The 20,455-nt window shown below is 39.1% G+C and overlaps 3 protein-coding genes across 7 annotated transcripts in view; 1 reads left to right on the top strand and 2 right to left on the bottom strand.

Moving 5' to 3' along the window:
- ndfip1 (Nedd4 family interacting protein 1) overlaps nucleotides 1-2,653 on the top strand; it is a 7,767-nt gene extending 5,114 nt beyond the window's left edge. The window contains exons 6-8 of the mRNA XM_017703809.2: nucleotides 270-336; nucleotides 430-538; nucleotides 1,659-2,653. Coding sequence (XP_017559298.1) covers nucleotides 270-336; nucleotides 430-536 — 174 coding nt within the window. The 3' untranslated portion in view covers nucleotides 537-538; nucleotides 1,659-2,653. The remainder of the gene's footprint in view (nucleotides 1-269; nucleotides 337-429; nucleotides 539-1,658) is intronic.
- An 804-nt stretch (nucleotides 2,654-3,457) lies between these two features.
- On the bottom strand, nucleotides 3,458-6,961 carry fgf1a (fibroblast growth factor 1a). Its single transcript, XM_017703756.2, has 3 exons — nucleotides 6,447-6,961; nucleotides 4,215-4,318; nucleotides 3,458-4,131 (listed from the first exon to the last, which is right to left on the bottom strand). The coding sequence occupies exons 1-3, from the start codon at nucleotides 6,610-6,612 to the stop codon at nucleotides 3,934-3,936; spliced, it is 468 nt and encodes a 155-aa protein (XP_017559245.1). The 5' UTR covers nucleotides 6,613-6,961; the 3' UTR covers nucleotides 3,458-3,933.
- Nucleotides 6,962-9,838: 2,877 nt separating this feature from the next.
- nr3c1 (nuclear receptor subfamily 3, group C, member 1 (glucocorticoid receptor)) overlaps nucleotides 9,839-20,455 on the bottom strand; it is a 34,668-nt gene continuing 24,051 nt past the window's right edge. For 4 of the 5 annotated variants that reach the window (XM_017703812.2, XM_017703813.2, XM_017703814.2 and 1 more), the window contains exons 3-10: nucleotides 19,694-19,860; nucleotides 18,313-18,339; nucleotides 16,800-16,916; nucleotides 15,186-15,467; nucleotides 14,759-14,903; nucleotides 13,405-13,535; nucleotides 13,110-13,267; nucleotides 9,839-11,815 (exon numbers count right to left, since the gene is read on the bottom strand). In XM_017703812.2, coding sequence (XP_017559301.1) covers nucleotides 11,663-11,815; nucleotides 13,110-13,267; nucleotides 13,405-13,535; nucleotides 14,759-14,903; nucleotides 15,186-15,467; nucleotides 16,800-16,916; nucleotides 18,313-18,339; nucleotides 19,694-19,860 — 1,180 coding nt within the window. In that variant the 3' untranslated portion in view covers nucleotides 9,839-11,662. The remainder of the gene's footprint in view (nucleotides 11,816-13,109; nucleotides 13,268-13,404; nucleotides 13,536-14,758; nucleotides 14,904-15,185; nucleotides 15,468-16,799; nucleotides 16,917-18,312; nucleotides 18,340-19,693; nucleotides 19,861-20,455) is intronic. The other variant, XM_017703811.2, reaches the window with a different exon arrangement.

Here is a 20,455-nt window from a genome sequence, read left to right as displayed (position 1 = left end):
ATATTTTATGATTTTGAACTGTGTGCTACAATTTCTCATTGGGTAGAATGGGATTTTTTTCAGTGTTCGACAAGGCCTGTCCAACCTTGTAACAGTAGAGATCAGTGAACGCTTTTTTGAATATATCATTGATTCTATGACTGGTATAAAGCTGTAGAATCATGTACATCGTGTGCATGAAGTTGAAGTATTTGAAACTGCCAATGAAATACATTTTAAGCTTTGTAACTGTATCGTAAGTAACTTGTTTTATTTGTTTCTATCAAAAGTTTTCCACATACTTTCCTGGATATTTTGATGGGCAGTACTGGCTGTGGTGGGTTTTTCTTGTCGTAGGTAAGTATGTGTTTGTAAATGTACATTAATTTGGAAGAAATCCTTTGTATCCTTGTGGAGGGTTAACTAAGCGTTAATCTTTTAACTAAACAGGGTTCCTGCTGTTCTTCAGAGGATTTGTTAATTACTCTAGAGTGCGCAACATGGCTGATCATTCCTTCTCCACTCTTCCTCGGACCAGAGTGCTTTTTATCTATTAAAGGTAAAATCTAATATGTGACATTACATTGTTTTGTGTGTGAGAGAGGGTTCCAGCTGTGTGTGTGTGTGTGTGTGTGTGTGTGTGTGTGTATGTATATATATATATATATATATATATATATATATATATATATATATATATATATATATATATATAATATATTTATTATTTGTTAAGTAATAACAAATATAAGTAATATCTGTGATAATTTTTATTTATATATATATATATATATATATATATATATATATATATATATATATATATATATATATATATATATATAAAATATGTATGTGTGTTTTTACCTGCAAAAACATCATCAAGATAAACCCATGATAAATTGTTTTAAATAGTTTGTTCAGGTGCCTAAGATTTCTGCATGGTGCTGATATATTTATAAAACTATGTATGGATGGATATTTTGTGTTTATATTTTGGATTGTTTTCTTAAATTATAGTCAAATAGCTACTCAACTACACACTTAAAGGGGAATTCCACCAGTTTTTCAAAGTGTGTACATAATTCAGTCATCAAGATGTAAACTGAGTCATTCAGAGCAGTTTGATGTGATTATAGAGACACTTACAGTGGTGGTGATGGGAACCAGAGGGCACCATGTCTAAAACACAACTGCAGTCATTTTATGTACTATCTGACATGACCAGTGAACCTACACGTTTCTTCTGAGTTTTTATGTGTAATGTAGATAATGGTGATAAATCTGAATAAAGGTACTTTCTACTATGAATGAATTAACATGATTTAGGCCAAAAATTCTAATCTAAACAATGTTTCAGGCATCACGCGATGTATTCATAACCATTTCATATAGTAACGTTCTGTTAGGGAGCTTTTAGAGGCATTAAATGCTTCAGACATCTGGTTCCTCTCACCACCACTGTGGGCAATTCTGATTTGTTAAGTTCTAGAACAAGTAGAACATTGCATTTCACACCAAAGAGCTCTGAAAGACTTCGTTTACATATCTGTGACTGAATTTTGGAGCAGATTTGAATATGCATGGAATTCCCCTTTAGCTGATTTCCTTGCAGACTTGCAGTCATTTTCATGATCTCCTGATCACTCTTTTAATCGGATGCTCTTGTTTGTGTACAGAATTTGCACCTCAGGACTATTACAACATGAACAAAAGAGCAAAACTCAAGCTTCAAATCTTCAGGACTTAAAAAGCAGAGCAAAGAAGAATATGGCCGCTTTAAAAGTCTACACACTGCTATTAAATGATTAAACATTTAGGTACGTTTCCGTACATTTACAAGGATGTTAATAGTCCTTCAATCATGTATTTATCAGCAACTAATATTCAGTGCAATCTACCATGGCAACATAAATGCATTGTCTTCTGCTAATGTTTCTTAAGTAGCACACACCAAATGTCATAAAAATCAGTCATAAATTAAAACACTTAATTCCTTGCAAAACTCCTAGTTTACCCAGCTGATATCTTGGGTGATGCAATGGGCCTGTTAGTTTTCTCATAAATAGTGCTGGGGAAATTTTAGTTTTACTTTGTGAGTAAGTATTGTAACCAAATGTTTTTTTGTGTGTGAAATACAAAGAGTACATGTATTAGGAACCAGACGATATCAGTTGTTACTTACACATGCACTTTGACGATACATTGAAAGTAGAGAAACAGCCAATTTTAAAGTCAGGGAAATATTAGGCCTTATGCAAAAATCTGAATGAACAGTCTTTCTCTAATGGGTGTGATTATAAAAACAAAGCGTTTGCTGTATTTACAATTATTAATATTATGATTTATTATTATTATTATTATTATTATTATTACTATCATTAGGACCAAAAAATCAGGACAAGATGCAAAGCATTTCAGTGTCATGCAGTCTGATTTAGCATGCAGTGAAACACCTGAACATGTAAGTTTATCTCTTCAGTGATCTGTGTTGAACAGTAATTCAAGATGCCAAAGTAGCTGTAGTTAAACCACTGACCCGCTGATTTTTCTTAATAAAGGTTTTAGTGAACGGCATGTTAATGAAATAGTTCTGCACAATGTGATATATTGTGATTTGTATGTTTACACTTGTGCAAAGTAACTTTTAATAAAGATTGCTTCTATAGTGAGATTACATGGTTTGTGATTCTCTGGGAGGTTTATTTGCTTATTGTACAAGTCTCTTGAATATGTGTTTCAAAACAAACTGATGAGCCATTTTCCTTTACACATAATTACACTGGTGGTAAATAGCCTGCAGATGCCATGCAGCTTTATTGTTACTCAGTTATTCATTTAAAACAGTTCTCATACATTTCTACATGTGCATTTATAGGTTCTGTGTTATTTGTATGCTAGAATATTAGACACAAGTTGTGATAAAGATGTTTACGCTCGCATCTAATAATTACATGTTATTACATAACTATTAAATATATCAGGGATTGGAAATACTTAATTGTGCTTTCTAATGCTTTACCAACTTAAGTATTTTTGTTACTACTAAGTATTACTTAGATTTGTACTTTACAAGGTATTATTGAAACTAAACACGTTATTTTACAGAAAACATTTTACTGTAAAACTCAGACCAACAGTTTTTTTGCCAGTCAGTTGAGTGTCTTTTTGCCTTTGAATGAATTAAACCATCCAGTCAAATAAATATGTCTAAAATTAATCTGCCGACAACTATGCTAATTCATCTTTGTCTAAGGACTCATTCGTTGCTGCAACACTTTAAACATTTACTTATTTTATATACTGAAATTTTTAGAGGTTTTATGCACTTGGAAGTTTAAACGTACTTTTTTTTTCCATTCAAGTATATTTCTACGCTATTCATTAAATAAGGTTTTAACACCGTACTTGAACATGTAGTTTTTCTGTACTTTTTACACCCCATATAATTTGTAATAAACAGCAAAACATGGCAAAATGATATCAGTGAGGGTTTATTATATTTCATCAGGTACCTATTCTATAAATTAAGTTTAGGCTTAAAATAAAAGTGCAGGTTTATAAGAACAAGACTCAAAACATGTAAACTGAAGTTAAAATCGAGGGAGTAACTTTCTCCCCATCACAGTAAATACAAGTAGATCATTTTCAGTGAGGTTTAGCTTGGCATACATTCAAAAGTCTGGAAGCAGCAGATCATATATCTGTCTAATAGCTTGCTATTTCAGTCTAAGGCTTGATTTTAAATACATCAAACATTTTGTTACGACAATGTTAATATGAATAAGAAGAAACTGCACTAAAGACGGTGTGTCCACATGCCTCTGGAATGCTGTAAGTGTAGTAAATGAAGTGCTCTGTGTATGTTGTGAGACTGAAGCTCGCTGGGTTCATGTACTCGTACAGTAAACACTGTAGTGGAATTGCTACTCATTAGCCTGTGAGTGTTGGGCCTCAGTCTTTCGTTTGGTCCAACCGTCGAGGGAGGAAGAAAATGGCCTTCTGTCCGATGTGAGTCCTCGAGCCGTTTTTCGGTTTTCCATTCTTTTTTATTCCTACGTACCAGTTTGGGCCATGCTTCTGTGAGCGGTACGTGTTGTAGTGGTTCTCCTCTATTTTTTCCAAGAAGTAACTTTCATCTGTTACTGACAACTGCAAAAGCAAACAGACACAAGTGATAAAGCGTCGTTTACAGTGGTAAAGTGGTTACGCTGTGTAGTAGATGCTACACTCACGGAGCCATTCAGTGTGCCATCCTCGCTCATAGAGAGGAAACGTCCGGCCTCTATGCCCTCAATGACCACCACTCCAGGACTCACAGCTTTGATCCGCAATACACCTTTAAAAAGGCACAGATGTGCACAGAAATAACAGAACAACAACAACAAAAAAAGATCATTATTCACCTTCAGCTTATAAGTTTGATTTAGTATATAAACTCTTAGAGCTAAAATGTATAGTTGACTCTTATCCCACACAGTCCATGGAAAGCTTGCTGCAAAAGCAGCCTCTTTTGAATGTGGATGACATTACATATGTCCACTGTTTAGCTTCACCCATTCACATGTATAAGGATATAAGGAGTGTCCATATAACTTATAGGTTATAAGATGTGTTTGTAAACAAAGTCATTCAGATTGGTTTGGTTTGAAATGCTCCGTTCTAGAGAAAAGTACTGAGTCAGAAGTGTTCAGAGTGGTGGTGATAGGAACCAGACGCCTGAAGAGTTTACAGCCTCTACAAGCTCCCTCTAGTATTGGTTCACAATATTTTTGTGGTGTTTAGTCCTAAAACGTCTTGGTAATCCATTGTGATCCATTTGTAGCAGAGGGGTAAGTGCAGAGCATTGTGAGGCAAAACAGTCCCCCAGAAATATGATATTTTTAAGATTTTCCACTATTTTCCCATCATTAACATTACATACAAAGCTCATAAGACATACAGGCTTACTGGTGATTTTGGATCATTCATAAAATGCACCTATATACACCAACCAGCCACTTCATTACGTACCTTGTATCTGCACTCACTGTCCATTTTCTCAGCTCCACTTTCTACATAGGTGCACTTTGTAGTTCTACAGTTAGAGACTGTAGTCCATCTGTTTGTTATACATACTTTGTTGGCCCCCTTTTATCCTGTTCTTCAGTGGTCAGGACCCCAACAGAGCAGGTACTATTTGGGTGGTGGATCATTCTCAGCACTTCAGTCACACTGATGTGGTGGTGTGCTGGTCTGAGTGGATCAGACACTGCAGTGCTGCTGGAGTTTTTAAACACTGTGTCCACTCACTGTCCACTCTAGACACTCCTACCCTGTTGCTCTAAGTTGTAGATGTAAAGTCAAAGACAGTAGCTCATCTCTGGCTGCACAGTTTGTGTTAGTCATCCTCTAGTCCAGGCATGTTGAACTGGGGACTTTTCACACCAAAGTACTACAGAGATTAGCGTTTACCTTCATCTAACGCTCTGAATTCAGTTCATGAAGGCTTTGCTAATTAGCTGGTGAGCTGAATCTGGGGTGTTTAATGAGGCAGTGTGCTGAAGTCTGTAGTGTTTTGGCCCACGAGGACTGGAGCCTGACACGAGCTCTAGTCCTTCATCAGTGGTCACAGGACGCTGTTGGCTGGATATCTTTGGTTGGTGGACTATTCTCAGCCCAGCAGTGACACAGAAGTGTTTAAAAACTCCAGCAGCACTGCTGTGTCTGATCCACTCAGACCAGCGCAACACACACTAACACACCACCACCACTCAATACCTGCTCTGTGGTGGTAACTATTGAAGAACAGGGTAAAAGGGGGATAACAGAGTATAGAGATGGACAACAGTCTGTAATCGTAGAACTACAAATTGCTCCTGTGTGGTAAGCAAAGCTGATAAAATGGACAGTGGGTGGAGACACAAGGTGTTGTCCCTAATAAAGTGGCCAGTCAGTGTATGTGTTGTAGACATGGTGACCCCTGGTTCCTATCACCACTAAGGTAAACAAGTCTCTACAATGAACCATTTCAGCCTAGACCACTCTGAACCAGGGCGAGCGCCCTACACTACACCAATAAGAGTCCTTGGGCAAGACTCCTAACACCACCTTGGCCTGCCTGTGTAAAATGACCACATTGTAAGCCGCTCTGGATAAGAGCCTCAGCCCAGTGCCGTAAACGTAAAATTATTCTGAGATTTTGGGAAATCGGTGGAATTCCCCTTTAAGTTTCCATGCATGGACTGTATGGATTTTGGAGTGAGATTATTCTGGATTAAATGATTTGGGGTGACTAAATATGTCCACGAATAGGCGGAATGATATTCTGCTCATCATAAAAACAGATATGAGCTGAGGCTTATTAGCGCAGCGCCGCACTTCAGGCAGTGTACACAGCTAACAGCTACCCTGAAGCTCTGTAGTTACCACACACCGGGGCATTTTACAGGTGAGCAGCCGCTCTTAGAGGGTTTATCTCGTCTTACTGTGGGGGTCGTTCTCATCCCTGGTTCCTCCCACTGCTCCGTCGGGCAGAATGTGGAGCTGGTATCCTCCGTTCATGCAGTGCAGGTGGGTGAGTTTCCTGTAGTCCGCTATGCTGGGGTGGAGGTCCTCGGGCTGCTGAGAGAGCTGCGTGATTTCTGCCTCCATCAGCTCCGCAGGAGAGGCTTCAGCGTGCAGGTTGATCGGATGTGGCCGAGTGCAAACGGAAATGAGGTGTGCACCCCCCCCTCGCCGCCCCCCGGAGCTCTGATAGTGGTCCCTGCCAGTGCACGTTGAACAGCGTCGTTATGTAGCTTAGCATGGCAGCAAAGACAGTGGCGTCTGCTCTGTGCTCAGTTCAGCTGACCCAGCGTTAATGAACACTGTGAGGGGGGAAAACAAAGCACCACCTACAGAAGGATGAACCAGAATAAACGACCTGCTGCTTTACCTTCATCCCAGATGGACTTTCTCCACTGGATCAACTGCACAGCTGCCCACCAGCCAAACAGGCCTAGGCTGTGATGTGGTCAGCAGCAGTGGGAGCTGATAGGCTGGTCAGCGTCAAAACCAGCATATTGTGGTGTGGGTGTAGGATAAGACATTAAGCTTTAAAGGCGAATGCTCTTTTGTTGAATAGGCGGTAAAGAAAACCCCCTGGGAATAGCAGGCAGGTCATTTCTAGCCACACATAGACCCTCACCAACACCCCCACGTCCCAGCACAGAATGACACAAACAACAGAATATGCACATCATTAAGACAACAACTTATTTACGCTGACGTCTTTCCTACCACTAACACAGCATTCCGAGAGCCTCCGTGCACAGCCGCTCTGCATGGCCAGGCATCCTGTGCAACAGTATGTTGTGTTTTGGTGCTGGTTTATCTGGTCAGCCAGCACTGTCATGGTCAGACCAGGATCTTCCATATTACACCAATCAATCTTCTTAGTTACTTGTAAATTTCTTTATGTATGTAACAGGATTGGGCAATATGGCGAAAGTGAAATACCACAATACTTCAAAACATTCGATACATAATGTGAATCACAATGTTTTGTTTTTGTTATTTTTTTAGTATTTGATAGGCTGGAAGAGATAGGTAAACAAACAAATAAATAAATAACAGAACCAGCACAGCCATATTTAAAAAAAAAAAAAAAGTAAAGAGAAATTCCACTGATTTTTCATAATCTCTACACAGTCCAGTTGCTGAGATGCAAACAGTTGTTCAGAGCAGTTGATGTGAGATGCGGCTTCCAGAGAAGTGTATCAACTTTGTTTTGTTTACAGTGGTGGTGACAGGAACCGGGAGCTGTGTGCAGTGCAAATAAGCCTTTTTATTTACTATACAAAACATCCAGTGAACCTAGATGTGTCTTCTAAGTTTTTCCAGGTAATGATGATAAAACAGTAATACATAAAAATCTGGGGAGGGACATTTTTAGGGGCTTTCTTAGCCTGTGTGCACCCCCCTCTAATAATAATGTTTTTAAATATCTATTTTGGCTCAGAACGTTTCAGAACTGTCATTACACAATGTCTCAGGCAGCAGGCAAAATGTAACCAAGATGTATAACCTTCTGTGAAGGAGCTTTTCAAAGTGAGTATCTGGTTCCTATCACCACCACTCTGAATGGCTGTGTTTACATCTCAACCATGTAATTATGCACACACACACACGCCTATTCCAGCGCTCATCAGGCAGAAGGCAGGATACTCCCTGGGCAGGTCGCCAGTCCATCGCTGGGCGGACAGACAGACATACACATTCACACCTAGGGGCAACTGAACATGTCCAGTTGGCTTGACTGCATGTCTTTGGACTGCGGGAGGAAACAGACACAGGGAGAACATGCACACTCCACACAGAAAGGACCCTGGTCGCCCGGCCGGGGAATCGAACCCAGGCACTTCTTGCTGTGAGGCGACAGCGCTACCCACCATGCCATGCAATTATGCAGAAAATTTGAAAGAATTAGTGGAATTTCCTTTATGTACCGACAATACCCTCAACATGCTCAGAGAAGATGATATAAATATTGCCATATTGCCCCCCATTTTGTAGAAATGTCCTTGTTTATCTTGTTGTAATGATTGTGCTTATTAACAGACTGTATATTTTAATTAAAACTATGTTTTAATCAACATGCCAACACATTTACATAAATGCACCTTCATAGCCCTCACCAGTTTAGCCCCGCCCATTCACTATGGCCTTATAAGAAATGTTTCAGCCTGGACTGCTTTTTAAACAAGGCATAATACAGGGCAGCCAATCAGATCAGACATATAAATATATCAAGGCACTGTCTTAAAACCACACTAACAAAAAAGTTTTTTGGCACATAAACCCACAAAGACATAGGTGGAAAAAAAAAATACAACAGAAATGTCAGATATGGGCCCTTTAAATGAGCGTTCTGAAATTCCTGATTTATGTCAGTTGAGTAATTAAGACTAATTTAAAAGACAAAATGTACTGATCAAATTAGTGGGTGACTTTGGATTGGAGGCACAAAATCCTGGAGTACTCAAACTCAGGCCCTGTCTTTAGTTGGCTGACTAGCAATCATTGTGTCATGAGCGTGACTCCACCTTGCAATTCCCTTATCACAGCTGACTCTATGACACGAAAGTCACCATTAACAAACGTGTTATTTTGCAATGCAGCATGTTCAAAATATTGTATCACAATTCAATAAGTTTGAATAGACAAAACAGAACATGTACTTCCACATATAGAAAATACTATAATGATACTATAATCCTAGTAAAATACTATAATAAAAAACCTGTAACTATTTTTATTCAATGTTTTACAACCTGCACTAAATCCAAATAAACAGGCCTAGTTATGCTCACTTTGTAATGAAACATGATTAGTCAGTACTGACAATATCCTCAATATGCTCACATTCTGCCATAATTCATCACATTCACAGTAGAGTAAATGCATTTTATGCAGCCCTTATATATTACATCATATATATTATACTGTATTGTTTTACTGTGACTGTCTTCTGGCTAATGAGTTAGCACAGGGCTAACATATTAGCTTATGGCTGTAGCATTAAAAGCATAAAGCACAGACTTTGTTTAAGTTGTTGCACTTCTGTAATGTTGAATGCTTTAATAAACAAAACATGGAACTATTAACATTGTCAGTTTTCAGCCGCTCCTTATTTTTGCTGTATTGAAAAACGTATGGAATTGAGTTGAATTGTGAATCATTGCAGCTCTACTGTAAGCATACTGCCCCTTTACAGTACGTATACACCCCTTTACAGTATGCATACTGCAATACGCACATATACCGTGAAACACAGTGGTGATGTTATTAAGAGTATTAGTGTGAATGCTGTTGCTAATATAATGGATGGAGATGGAGATTATAATCTGGTCTTTTTATTCATGTATTAAACATGTAATAAGCTTCAACAGAGGAAAATGAAAATATTCCATGTCTTTCTCCATTTCCTGCTCGACATAACTTTAGAACAGCTGTTAAGACAAGCACAGTTTTGAGATTTCTAAAAATCAGAAATGAATACACATTTGGCACAGAAAGAATAGATTACAACAATACAGGCTTGTAGAAATTCCCCGAGAAGTGAGTAGTGAGGCTAACATGTTGCTTTTCTCTGCTGCGATTTATCTGAGAAATGGACAGAAGAAGGTTATTAGCACTTGGAAAACTAAGAGGTTTAGGCTGCACTGATTAAACACAGGAGCATCAGCTAAAATGGGAACGTACACATAGACTACCATAACAAACACCCGGAGCTGAAAGAGGTACTGCAAAACGTAGAGGTCTTGGGCCTGAGCTGTGATGGCAGCGTTTTTTATACTTCTTGTAGAGACAAATGTATAAATATGATTGTACTGTACTCCATTATCCCTGTTAATAGACATTTTATGCTTTTAGGGACCCTTGGCCACTGGCATTCATTTCCTAGTACTAGTCTGGTAACAGTGACGAACTCTGTGATGTTATGGCTGTGTAGATGATTGGCTTTTTAAGCCAGAGACGCACAAAAACACAAAAAGACCAAACTGCGATCAGATCAGAACCATGATTCTCATTCTTATACCTTTCAACAAATGACAAAACAATTAAAAACGCTTCTCTCAGACAATACTTAACACAAGTTCGGCTTCTCGCACGTAAACCAGCTTCGTTCGTGTGACTCTTCTTTAAAGCATTTCAAAGGAGCGAAAGTGCTCAATTTGCGGGAAAGTATGGAGATTACTGGTGAGACTCCTAATTTCAATACCATAGCAATAAGGACCACTTTAGTTCACACTGCGTCATCATGGAGCTGCCAAGAACAAAATACACAGCCATGTTAAAAAGGAATATCACCAGTGCAAGTGGGTATAAAAATACAATCAAATACAATATCTAACAAAGATGGATGCAAAACGCTCGGAACGCACAGTTACAGAAAATTAATAAATGGGACGAGCTAAAAAAGGCACATATTTTCCCTTTTGCTATAAATGTGTAATTCTGTTAGCAGTTAGCAAAAAACGTGAGCTTCAAAATAGTAGATATGCTATGTTTAAGTATTAAATCTTCTCCAGCCAACTTCTAACATTGCTAAAGCCATAGCACTGTACATATTATTGAAATGATTATTTCAAATAAGATGTGTATCAGATAATCAGATGAAGTAATAAACTCTTTGTATTTCTGACCAACATAAAAATGAAAAGTTCTGAAAATCTAAAAACATACTATATATAAGTTGAGCATATCTGACAGTAAGTGCTATGGTGTTGCCTTTGCTCTAAAAAAAAAAAGAATCAATATGTGAAACCTATACAAACAGCGATCTCAGAGAAATAGCTTTTACTACTTATTGTAATGTTGAAAATCAAACACCTGAGACAACATTTATGGTATAATTTTTTTTTTATCCACCATAGAATATCATAGTTAAATCTTTCCAACTGTATAGCTATTTAACGTGAGCTCTGTTTTGCATTTCTTTACCCGTCTTTAAACTCAACACTCGCCCACCATGGTTCTACGCTGGGTTGGTTGCATACTGTTCTCCACTCATTGCCCCACAATGACAAACTCATGTCTTTCTCTCTCAAACTGTGTCTCACTGTCCCTCTGCATTTTCAGTGAGGAACGTTCTGTGATGCGGTGTAGTTTTAAGGCATGGTGTCCCGCTGCCGGCGGAAGTTTTTTTTTTTTTTTCTTTTCATTTCTGATGAAAGAGCAGCGGTTTCACACTCCCAGCTTTGATTTTTGGTAACTGGTTGCTGATGATTTCGGCGAGCATCTCGGGGAACTCCACGCTCAGCGACTTGTTCACAAATGTGTAGAAGCAGAAGTTCATCAGTCCACCCACCATCTGTGGAGAAGAGGAGAGAATGATGTGAAGTGAGTGAGAGGGAGAGTCACTGCTGCAGAGGCACTTTTGGAAGGGTAATGCAAAGTGAAGGGCCTCGTTATGCAACATGCCTCATGCACGAGACACGGCCCGTCTCAAACCATAAAACTGGTCCACTGCAGTGTTTCCTGATCGCTCTGCAGTATGGCTGCCTGTTTCAATACTTATTTTAACATGCCCTCGTAAACTGAGCCTTGCCGTTTACCTTTGGAACAATCCCCAATGGCATCTTAATAGCGCGTTTACATTATGACTGCGGATGGTCAACGACAAACCAGATATTCGATTGTTTTCAAGGGGGCAGCGATGGAAAACTCAGCCACAGCCGGTAGAAATGGCAGCGCATTTCCTAACTTTTGCCATCAACCACGGTGGTTTAAAAAACAACAAAAAAAAAAGATGTTAATTTTTTTCCAGAGCCATAGACAACAAATATCTCAAGTTGAAGTCTAGACAAAACTAATATTATTGCATCGAAAATAAAAGAGTACAGAGAGCACAGAGTCCTCCTGCCTTTCTCGATCTTAAATAAATAAGCATTCCTCTGATAATCACTCACTTTCACCAGTGACACTGTCGCCATGGAAACGGTTCCATAGCTCTTATAGTGCCCTCACATGTTAGTGGTAGACATATGATGGCAAATCAGATATTCAATTATTTTTAATAGAGCTGTGAAGGAAAATTCTGCCACAGCCAGCGGCAACATTCTGCAAACTACAGCTGTCACGAAAAGTTCCATCAAGAGTTCAGTTTTATGAACATATGCCGCTGACAACAGCAATGAAACCAGATGTTTGGAAGCCATGGATGGCAAACATCCTGGTATTGTATAACAAAAGAGTACAGAGTGTTCTCCTGTCTTTTTTCTACCCTAAATAATATACACTGCTAAAGCTCTCCTCTGAGGATCACTCACTTTCATCAGCAATGCTGTTACTTTGCCAATGTTTGTGTGGTTTCGTGCCGCTGCCGGTCGCGTAAAACCGTGAGGTGTGGAACAACAGTATTTCATTTTCACACAACATTTTCAACACAATCATGTAAACGCATGAATGTCTTCCAACACACTCTTAAAACTAAATGGATCCTAAATGGATCTCAGCTCGGAGGTACCTTTTTAATGGTATAAAACTTGGTAAAAAAGGACAGCAGTTTCAGAATATTTAAGACAAGATGTGGTGATCTAGGATCAGGTTTGTGACTAAAACGATCTTAAATCTGGGAGGAATCCAGAATCACACTGAATGCTTACGTCGTGCATGGAGTCCAGTAGCTTAGTGAGCTGGTAGAATCGTTGCCAGTTCTGGCTGGAGTTCCCCTCTCTCCTGACGATGGCTTTTCCCAGTTCTTTAATGTAGGACATCCTGATTTCATCAAACACACCCTGACTCTTCAGACCATCCTTTGGCACTGAGGAAGCAGAGCAGGGCATGAACACAAGCTTTCCATTCAGCACAGATATGTAAGTGCAAGCAAAACGTTTCTGACACGTGTCTGGGTTTGATTTGTGTGTAAACTAGGTGAAATGGAGTGGAGCTCGTGCTCACCTGTGCTGAGCAGCAACAGGACCTTCATGCACAGGTACTCCTCGTTCGACACCTGAAGCCTGACAAACTCACTGGATATCTTCAACATCTGTGCACACTGATCACCCATGTAGGGCAGTTTCATCCTCTCCCTGCAGAAACACGCATTCAGCAATCACTCGTCTGACTCTGATCCAGAACACTTACGACTCTGGCAGTTTTTTCTCACAGTTTTCTTCAGTACTGTGACGTATTTCTGAGAATGAAATAGGGTCTCTGAGATGGCTCAATGTTTCTCTCGATGATAGGTGAGGGTGGTGTGAAGGGGAGGTGAAACATGATATTACTGGATAATATTTTACCCTGCCCACTGGTGCATGGTGATGTAATCAAAGTTCAGAAGACGTTTTAGAGTCAGGCAAAAGTCCCTACAGGAATGCAGGAAAATCCGTTTTTTTCCCTGTTAAAATACATATGATGAATCGAGTTTAATGTGACCAGGATCTCAAACTAACAAGGCAAAAAGAGGTAATAAGTTATGTATTCACAGAAAAAAGAAGGCTATTTTTATTTTATTTTTTAAAGTTATTTTTATTTACAAGGCTCTATTAAAATAGCTATTCTGTAAGACGCACTGTATATGATTATAATGGTATAATGGTTAAGAGAAGCGGCTACAAGCAATGCAGTCTCCTTGGCAAAGAAGAACATTTCTGTGATGTTTTCTGTTTTTACTGTTAAGGTTTCAGTGTTTGCGTGAGAAAAACATTGCAGGAATGTCTGTTGTACACTGAAAGAACTGATAGACATTCTTGCCAAGGACATCACGTTCTGTTTATTTTACGGGCCTTTCACCGCAATAGGAACATGTGTATCCTTGTGAAATGCCACTAAAAGGCTACAAGTTTGAATGAAGCAAATCCTGTACATCAGTGGTAAATGTATCCCAGTAATGTACCAGGTCTGTTCTGCAGCAGTGTAAGCGGCTTTGGGTTGGCCTTGGTCTTCAAAATTAGCAATACCAGTCGGGCACAAAGTTGTAAGTAGTGATTAGGTTCTGGCTTTGATTTCTTGGCCTTGCAGACTTTTACCTCTAAGTAGAAAATGTCTAAGGATCTGACGGTCTGATTATAATGATTATCCTAAACACTGGCCCATATTTACAAAATGTCTCTGAGTAAAAGGGCTGATCTAGGGTCGGTTTATATGCCTTTTACATAGCACTGAACAGGATTCCAGGGACAGATCTTAGATCAGTGTTCTCACTCTGAGATGCTTTGATACATATGGGTGAAACCGGCCTCAGATAAAAGGGCATCTTGTCCCAACATCACAGAGCTATGCTAACAGTAAAGGCCATCAGTGAGCTACTTACTCATTGATCACCAGGTCCGGGGCAAAACAAAGCATGTTGCCGTTGCACTGGTGGTAGGACCTCCAGCCCAGGCTGAAAGACATGAGGAAGAGCCAGGATGACTGCAGCAAGGTCATCTGATCATCCAGGTGAAGATTACGGAAACCTGCATGTGAGTAAAGTAGTAGTTTATCAGCTTATAATACACAGACTACTTACCACTACAGTGTACAATCAAATGTCAAACAAGGTGCAGATAAATCTTTATCCCTAACTAATAAAGCACTAGCTTAGAGTCTTGTTTAGGAAAGCAACAGTTGCATTTATGAAATCAAATCCTTAAAGCCTGCAGGTTCAGCCCAATGGAGAATAAGCATGTATTGTATACAAGCTGCTGTGGGCAAAGATGCCAGCTTTAGCTAAATGATTAAAAGAAAGTATTTAGTACCTGGCAGAGCTTTGGCCCACTTGACAGCAGAGACGAACTGGCGGCCACCCAACCTGTTGAGGGTGGTCATGAGCCGAGTAGAGGTGTCAGTCAGTGTGCTGTCGTAGCCAGCATAAATGGTCTCTGGCTCGATGGCTTTAAGCAGGGACAGCATGGTGGGCACGAGCTGGGGCATCGCCTTGGGCACCAGTGCCCGCACCTCCGGCACTGGGGGTGGACTCATTTCGGCTGTGTTCACCTGCTGGACGCCCTTTAAGCCCTTCATCTTCTTGACTTTACGTGCTGGAATAGATAAAGATAGATACATAGACAGTTGTTTTTTTTTTTTTTTTTTGTGGAATCTTCCTTTATAACTGATTTGTAAACAGGCCAGTCATAATGCTGCTTGCTCCCTGAAGGCCAGAAGATTACTTTTTCCATACGCAGCTAAAAAATGACTCATTTACACTTTATTTTGACTTGTATGCTAAAGTTTTGGTGCCCCTTACATGTGTTGTTTAAAATAAGTAAATAAACAAACCTGTAACACATTTCTGCAAATTTTAATGCACAATTTAAAGTTGGAAAGCTAAATAAATAAATAAATAAAAGAAAACAAGAGGCCTGTGCCATAACTTTTGCACAGGCACATTTTGTTTTATTATCTTTTTCTGATATTAATTTCAGCAAATAAACAGTAACTGTGCATTAAAATGTGCAGACATGTGTTCCCTGTAAAGGATATTAACTTCTCTTCACTTAGAAAATAAAAATATAATTTGGCCAGGGGTGCATTAACTTTTACATTTGACTGTATACAAATTTATACAAATGTTGAAAATTTTCTATGTGTACTGTTGATGTGGCTGGAAAACCTCGTGTTAGTGTCATATGAAAACATGAATTTTTGCTGAATCCAATCCGATTTATTTATGGGGTATCAGCCAATGGCCGATTTTAATCATGATCCTTTTTTAACCCAAAAAGTTCACACAGTTGGGTACATGAAAAGTTAAACACACTAGTACATATCCTTTACTTTCTACTAGCCAAAACTGCAATATAAACATTTAGTGCTTTTAAGATAAGATAAGATAAGATAATCCTTTATCAGTCCCACAGCGGAGAAATTCACAGTATTACAGCAGCAGCAGAGTAACAGGAGTAAGGCACTCAGTAATAGAAACGGGAAACAGTATAAACCTTATCAACATTATAAATAATAAAAATTAAAGCTAAATCTCTAGACTATTTACAACAATGAGCCACATTTTTATGAGCCACATTTTTGATTATAATATTAACTGATAATAAATGAAAAATGAGTCACTTGTTTAAATAACATGAATCAAATGAAGTGCTACATGGAAAGTAAGAGGCAACTGGCAATTTAGCACGAGTTATGCATTAATATGCTACAACATTATGGCTTAAAAGTAGTGACGGTGTTCAAATACAGCACAAGCACACTTACCTGGTTCATGTTATTTACCTCAAAAAATTGCAACACAGATCGGCCCATTTAACATGACATGTTCGGACAATGTAAAAGGCAGTCGAAGTTCTCAAGCAATATAAAACATGTATAACGGCAGTGACAATGTGCTAATACATCACAACATCTTTGATTTTTACCTTCTAGGTTCATCCCGGCCATTAGGCACTTGCGGAAGCGGCAGGCAGGACAGTTCTTCCTGCGGATTTTATCGATGATGCAATCGTTCCTCCCAGCGCACAGGTAATTGTGTTGCCCTGTGAGGATTCAAGGCAGAGCAAATGAGATGTCAATTTAACAACAATCCTGGAAGACTCGGTTAGAAGGCACATCTTTTCTTTACTGCTAGAGCCAAAAGTCAAGACAAAAAAATCAGTTCATTTGGTTGGAAATTCATTTGGTTGGCACCGTTTCTGATTACAGTGACAAAAGACTAACAGGAACCATGTGGTTAATTTGAGAACAAACCTGGGTTAACTTTAGACTTTGCCATGATAACAGCAATTCTCAATCCCTGTCCTGGGGGATTCTTGCCCTACGCAGTTGGGCAGTTCCCTTAGGTCCACTTATGATGTTTGTGTAGTTTCAAGAACCAAAAACATGATGTTCACTTGTACACAACAGCAGGCTGTTTTTGTTACTGTGTCTTTAAGTTTGCTCAGATTGACTGCCGTGTGTTTTGCCCACAGCATGTAACTTCAATATAAACAGGCAGGGCCAAGCCGCTGTAGCCTGAATAGATGAAATTGTTTAAATGGACTGGTTCTTGTGACAACACGGAACAATGAATTCAAAACCTCCTTAGAATGAACTGGGAAGTGAACAGAACAAGTTGAAATTTTTCTAATGTTTGCATGCTCTTCTACCTAAAAACCAAAAGTCATGAAAATGTGTTTTTCTATGATATGGACCCTTTAAGCCTGTTAAAGTTAGCTGGAGAATTGCACATGGGGTGTTAAAGCAAAGAAGTGGTCCTCCAGGACAGAAAGTGATAGCCACTCTCTCAGACAGCTTTCCATGCATGAAGTTTCTTGCTTTGAGCATGAATTCAGTGCGTTGCTGCTATATTACACCACAGTAAAGCTTATGGTTGTCATTCAAAACAGCATGGGCTGGCCATGAGCACAAGCAGGCTGCAGCTTGAAGCCATTACAGTCTATGAATGCACTCTAATTGAGTACTTAACCGCTCAGCAGGGTGGATTGTCAGATGCAGATTTGGTTCTTTTGTAAATGGTGATTCTCCACTGAAAAGCCTTCTTAGTCTAGAACCAGCTGTAATTTGCATTTGGAAAAGAACTATACAAAATGATATTATTATGTTATATTACATTAACTACATTCGAACAGTCAATAATTCTAATTCTATAAATAAAGCAGCAGAATTCAGGTTAAGTATTAAGTATTTTAAGTATCACTTTATAGTGTCTATATTAAAATATAGTCACTAAGATACGTCATTATTGCATTGCAGAGATGCATTTTGCACCTCACACAAAAAAACAGAAGCCAATGTGACGATCGAATCAGCAGGCGCAGAAACATGCGCTCAGCTGTCACACCATGCTGATAATCTCGTCTTTACATGAGGAGGCACAAAGAGGCAGAGACGAGCGACAGGAGGGGGACAGCAGCATTTACAGAGTTTAGTTACCATCTGTGTTTTGTCTCGATCGCCATCCTTCACCAACGCAGGAAAACAAAGGGAAAATAACAATAACAGAAAACATTTTACACTCTTTGTACCGTGTACTAAAATAAATATACACTTAAAGGGCCCATATGTTACATTTTTCTTGTATCCCCTACCCCCCCCCCCACCCCCCCCCCCCCCCCCAATATTTGGTATTCTGTGATACAGGCCCTTTAAAGTTTGTCTCTGTCTGTCAACCACTTTATTATGCTAAATGGAACCATAACTAAGGCCATACATCTGGTAGGTAACCTAAAGAATGACTACTGAGCAAAGGAAATGCAGGGGTAGAAACATTTGTGTTTGAGAGTGTGAAGTATGGATGGGTGCAATTATTTCAATATGTGGATATTCAATTCAGTATTTATTCACTTAGTCATGGTAACTGAACATGAAATGTGTTGTGTGGATGAAAAGAAAGTAGATTACGCTGTAATTTTCCAGTTTTTCAGAGTGAATCAGAAACTACAGAAAAATTTCAGGACACAAGCAACAGCGATTTTTCATCTCATGTAGGGGTGAGTGATATGGCACAATACGTCAAGACATTTTCAAGATACATGAAATGCATCAAAATATTTCGTTTTGTTGAGGTTTAAAGAGTTGGTACAGAAGAGACGGAACCTGTAGAGCCACATAAAAAAACACTATAATAAAAATCTACAACTACGATGATTTTTATTTAATGTTAATGCACTGCACTGAATGAAATCCAGGTAAACAGGCCTGATTATGCTCACTTTGTAATGAAACATGTCGGTGTTCTTTACGTATCGATAATATCCATGACAGAAAAGTGTGCGGTGACATAATTTATCAAGATAATGATAAAATATTGTCAGATTATCGCACATTTACAAGAAATGCAACATGTAAAAGTGGAGCAATATGGGTCAGTCTCATCAAATTGCCTCAAACCATTTTAATTAATAAAAATGTTCTCAAAAAAATATATAATCTGGCATTCTTACATATTTTCATATTACCGGCATACATGAAGCTTGCTTGACTTTAATTAGTCTGTATAATTTCCAACTGTTGTAAAAACTGTTGTACAGTCTAAGGATGTGAACCAAAAGAACTAAATGTTATGTGGTGCAAGTAAAAAGACAAAATGCAATGGCTGTACATGTGTCCTTTAAACACCATTGCATAACACCAGCTACTTGAAGTGTTTGCTCTCACTCACAAAGCAACTTAACCACCACATCTGAAAGCTTGCTGGTTTGCGTGAGGTATTTTGGTGAGGTTGTCAGTTGTACAATGTCAATTCAGCGTGCAGAACTTAGTTTGCATGTAACAACAATCATGACACTGACACTTCAGAGGTCAGAGTTCTCACCTTCAACAGCTCTTTTGAAGAAGACCTTGCAGCTGCCGCAGGTGAGCACGCCATAGTGGCAGCCCGACGCCTCGTCTGAACATACCAGGCAGATTTTATGTGTGGCTCCACTGGTCTTGCCTGAACCCGAAGATGCGCCAATGCTGACCTCAGGCCTGCTTGTGGAGCTAAAACACACACAAACATAACAGATCAGAGTGGACACCATGCTTCCCAGATACTCTCGTCTGTCTGTAAGATTGATGTGACAGGAGAACAAGCTGCGGGCCTGATTTCGACGATTTATTAAAATGAAGTGATGGAAATTTTTATCTTCATGCCATTAGGGTCTGTCGTTTGTATTCAGTGAAATCAAGGTTTGTTTACGCTGTGGAAAAACAAATTTGCCAATTCTTCAGATTTTATAAAATGTCTTGCGTTTGAAAGACAACCTGAAATCCAAATTCCGTCTTGTTAGTTCATCTCCCTGATCATATGAAGTATGATTTAACACTCTTGTTTTTCTGTAATCTTTGGCTTCTGCCTGCCTATAAAACCTTTTGAGAAAAATAATGCCGACTCATACCATCATGCTTCACTTCACTCTTCCACTGTCAGCAACTAATATTGTCAAAAGTTTCGATCAGAAGTTCATCATGGTACCGAAGGAAAATGAGGTCATGTAGACTTTGACAATTATGAATAAACCTCATCTCTCGCACACAGTCTTATGCAAAAAATCGAACAGTACAAAACAGAAGTCTGTTGGCTTCTACAGGGAAC

This window comes from Pygocentrus nattereri, chromosome 11, assembly GCF_015220715.1.
Source record: "Pygocentrus nattereri isolate fPygNat1 chromosome 11, fPygNat1.pri, whole genome shotgun sequence".
NCBI lineage: Eukaryota > Metazoa > Chordata > Actinopteri > Characiformes > Serrasalmidae > Pygocentrus > Pygocentrus nattereri.
The sequence above is the reverse complement of the archived record's forward strand: the minus strand, read 5'-3'. Positions and strand labels throughout refer to the sequence as shown.

Excerpts from the sequence above, each read along its gene's own strand:
- fgf1a (XM_017703756.2), bottom strand. The coding sequence starts at position 6,612 with ATGGAGGCAGAAATCACGCAGCTCTCTCAGCAGCCCGAGGACCTCCAC. Across the intron at positions 4,319-6,446 it reads GGATGAGAACGACCCCCACA|GTGTATTGCGGATCAAAGCT; the intron begins GTAAGACGAGAT and ends GCCTTTTTAAAG. Across the intron at positions 4,132-4,214 it reads ATGGCACACTGAATGGCTCC|TTGTCAGTAACAGATGAAAG; the intron begins GTGAGTGTAGCA and ends TTGCTTTTGCAG.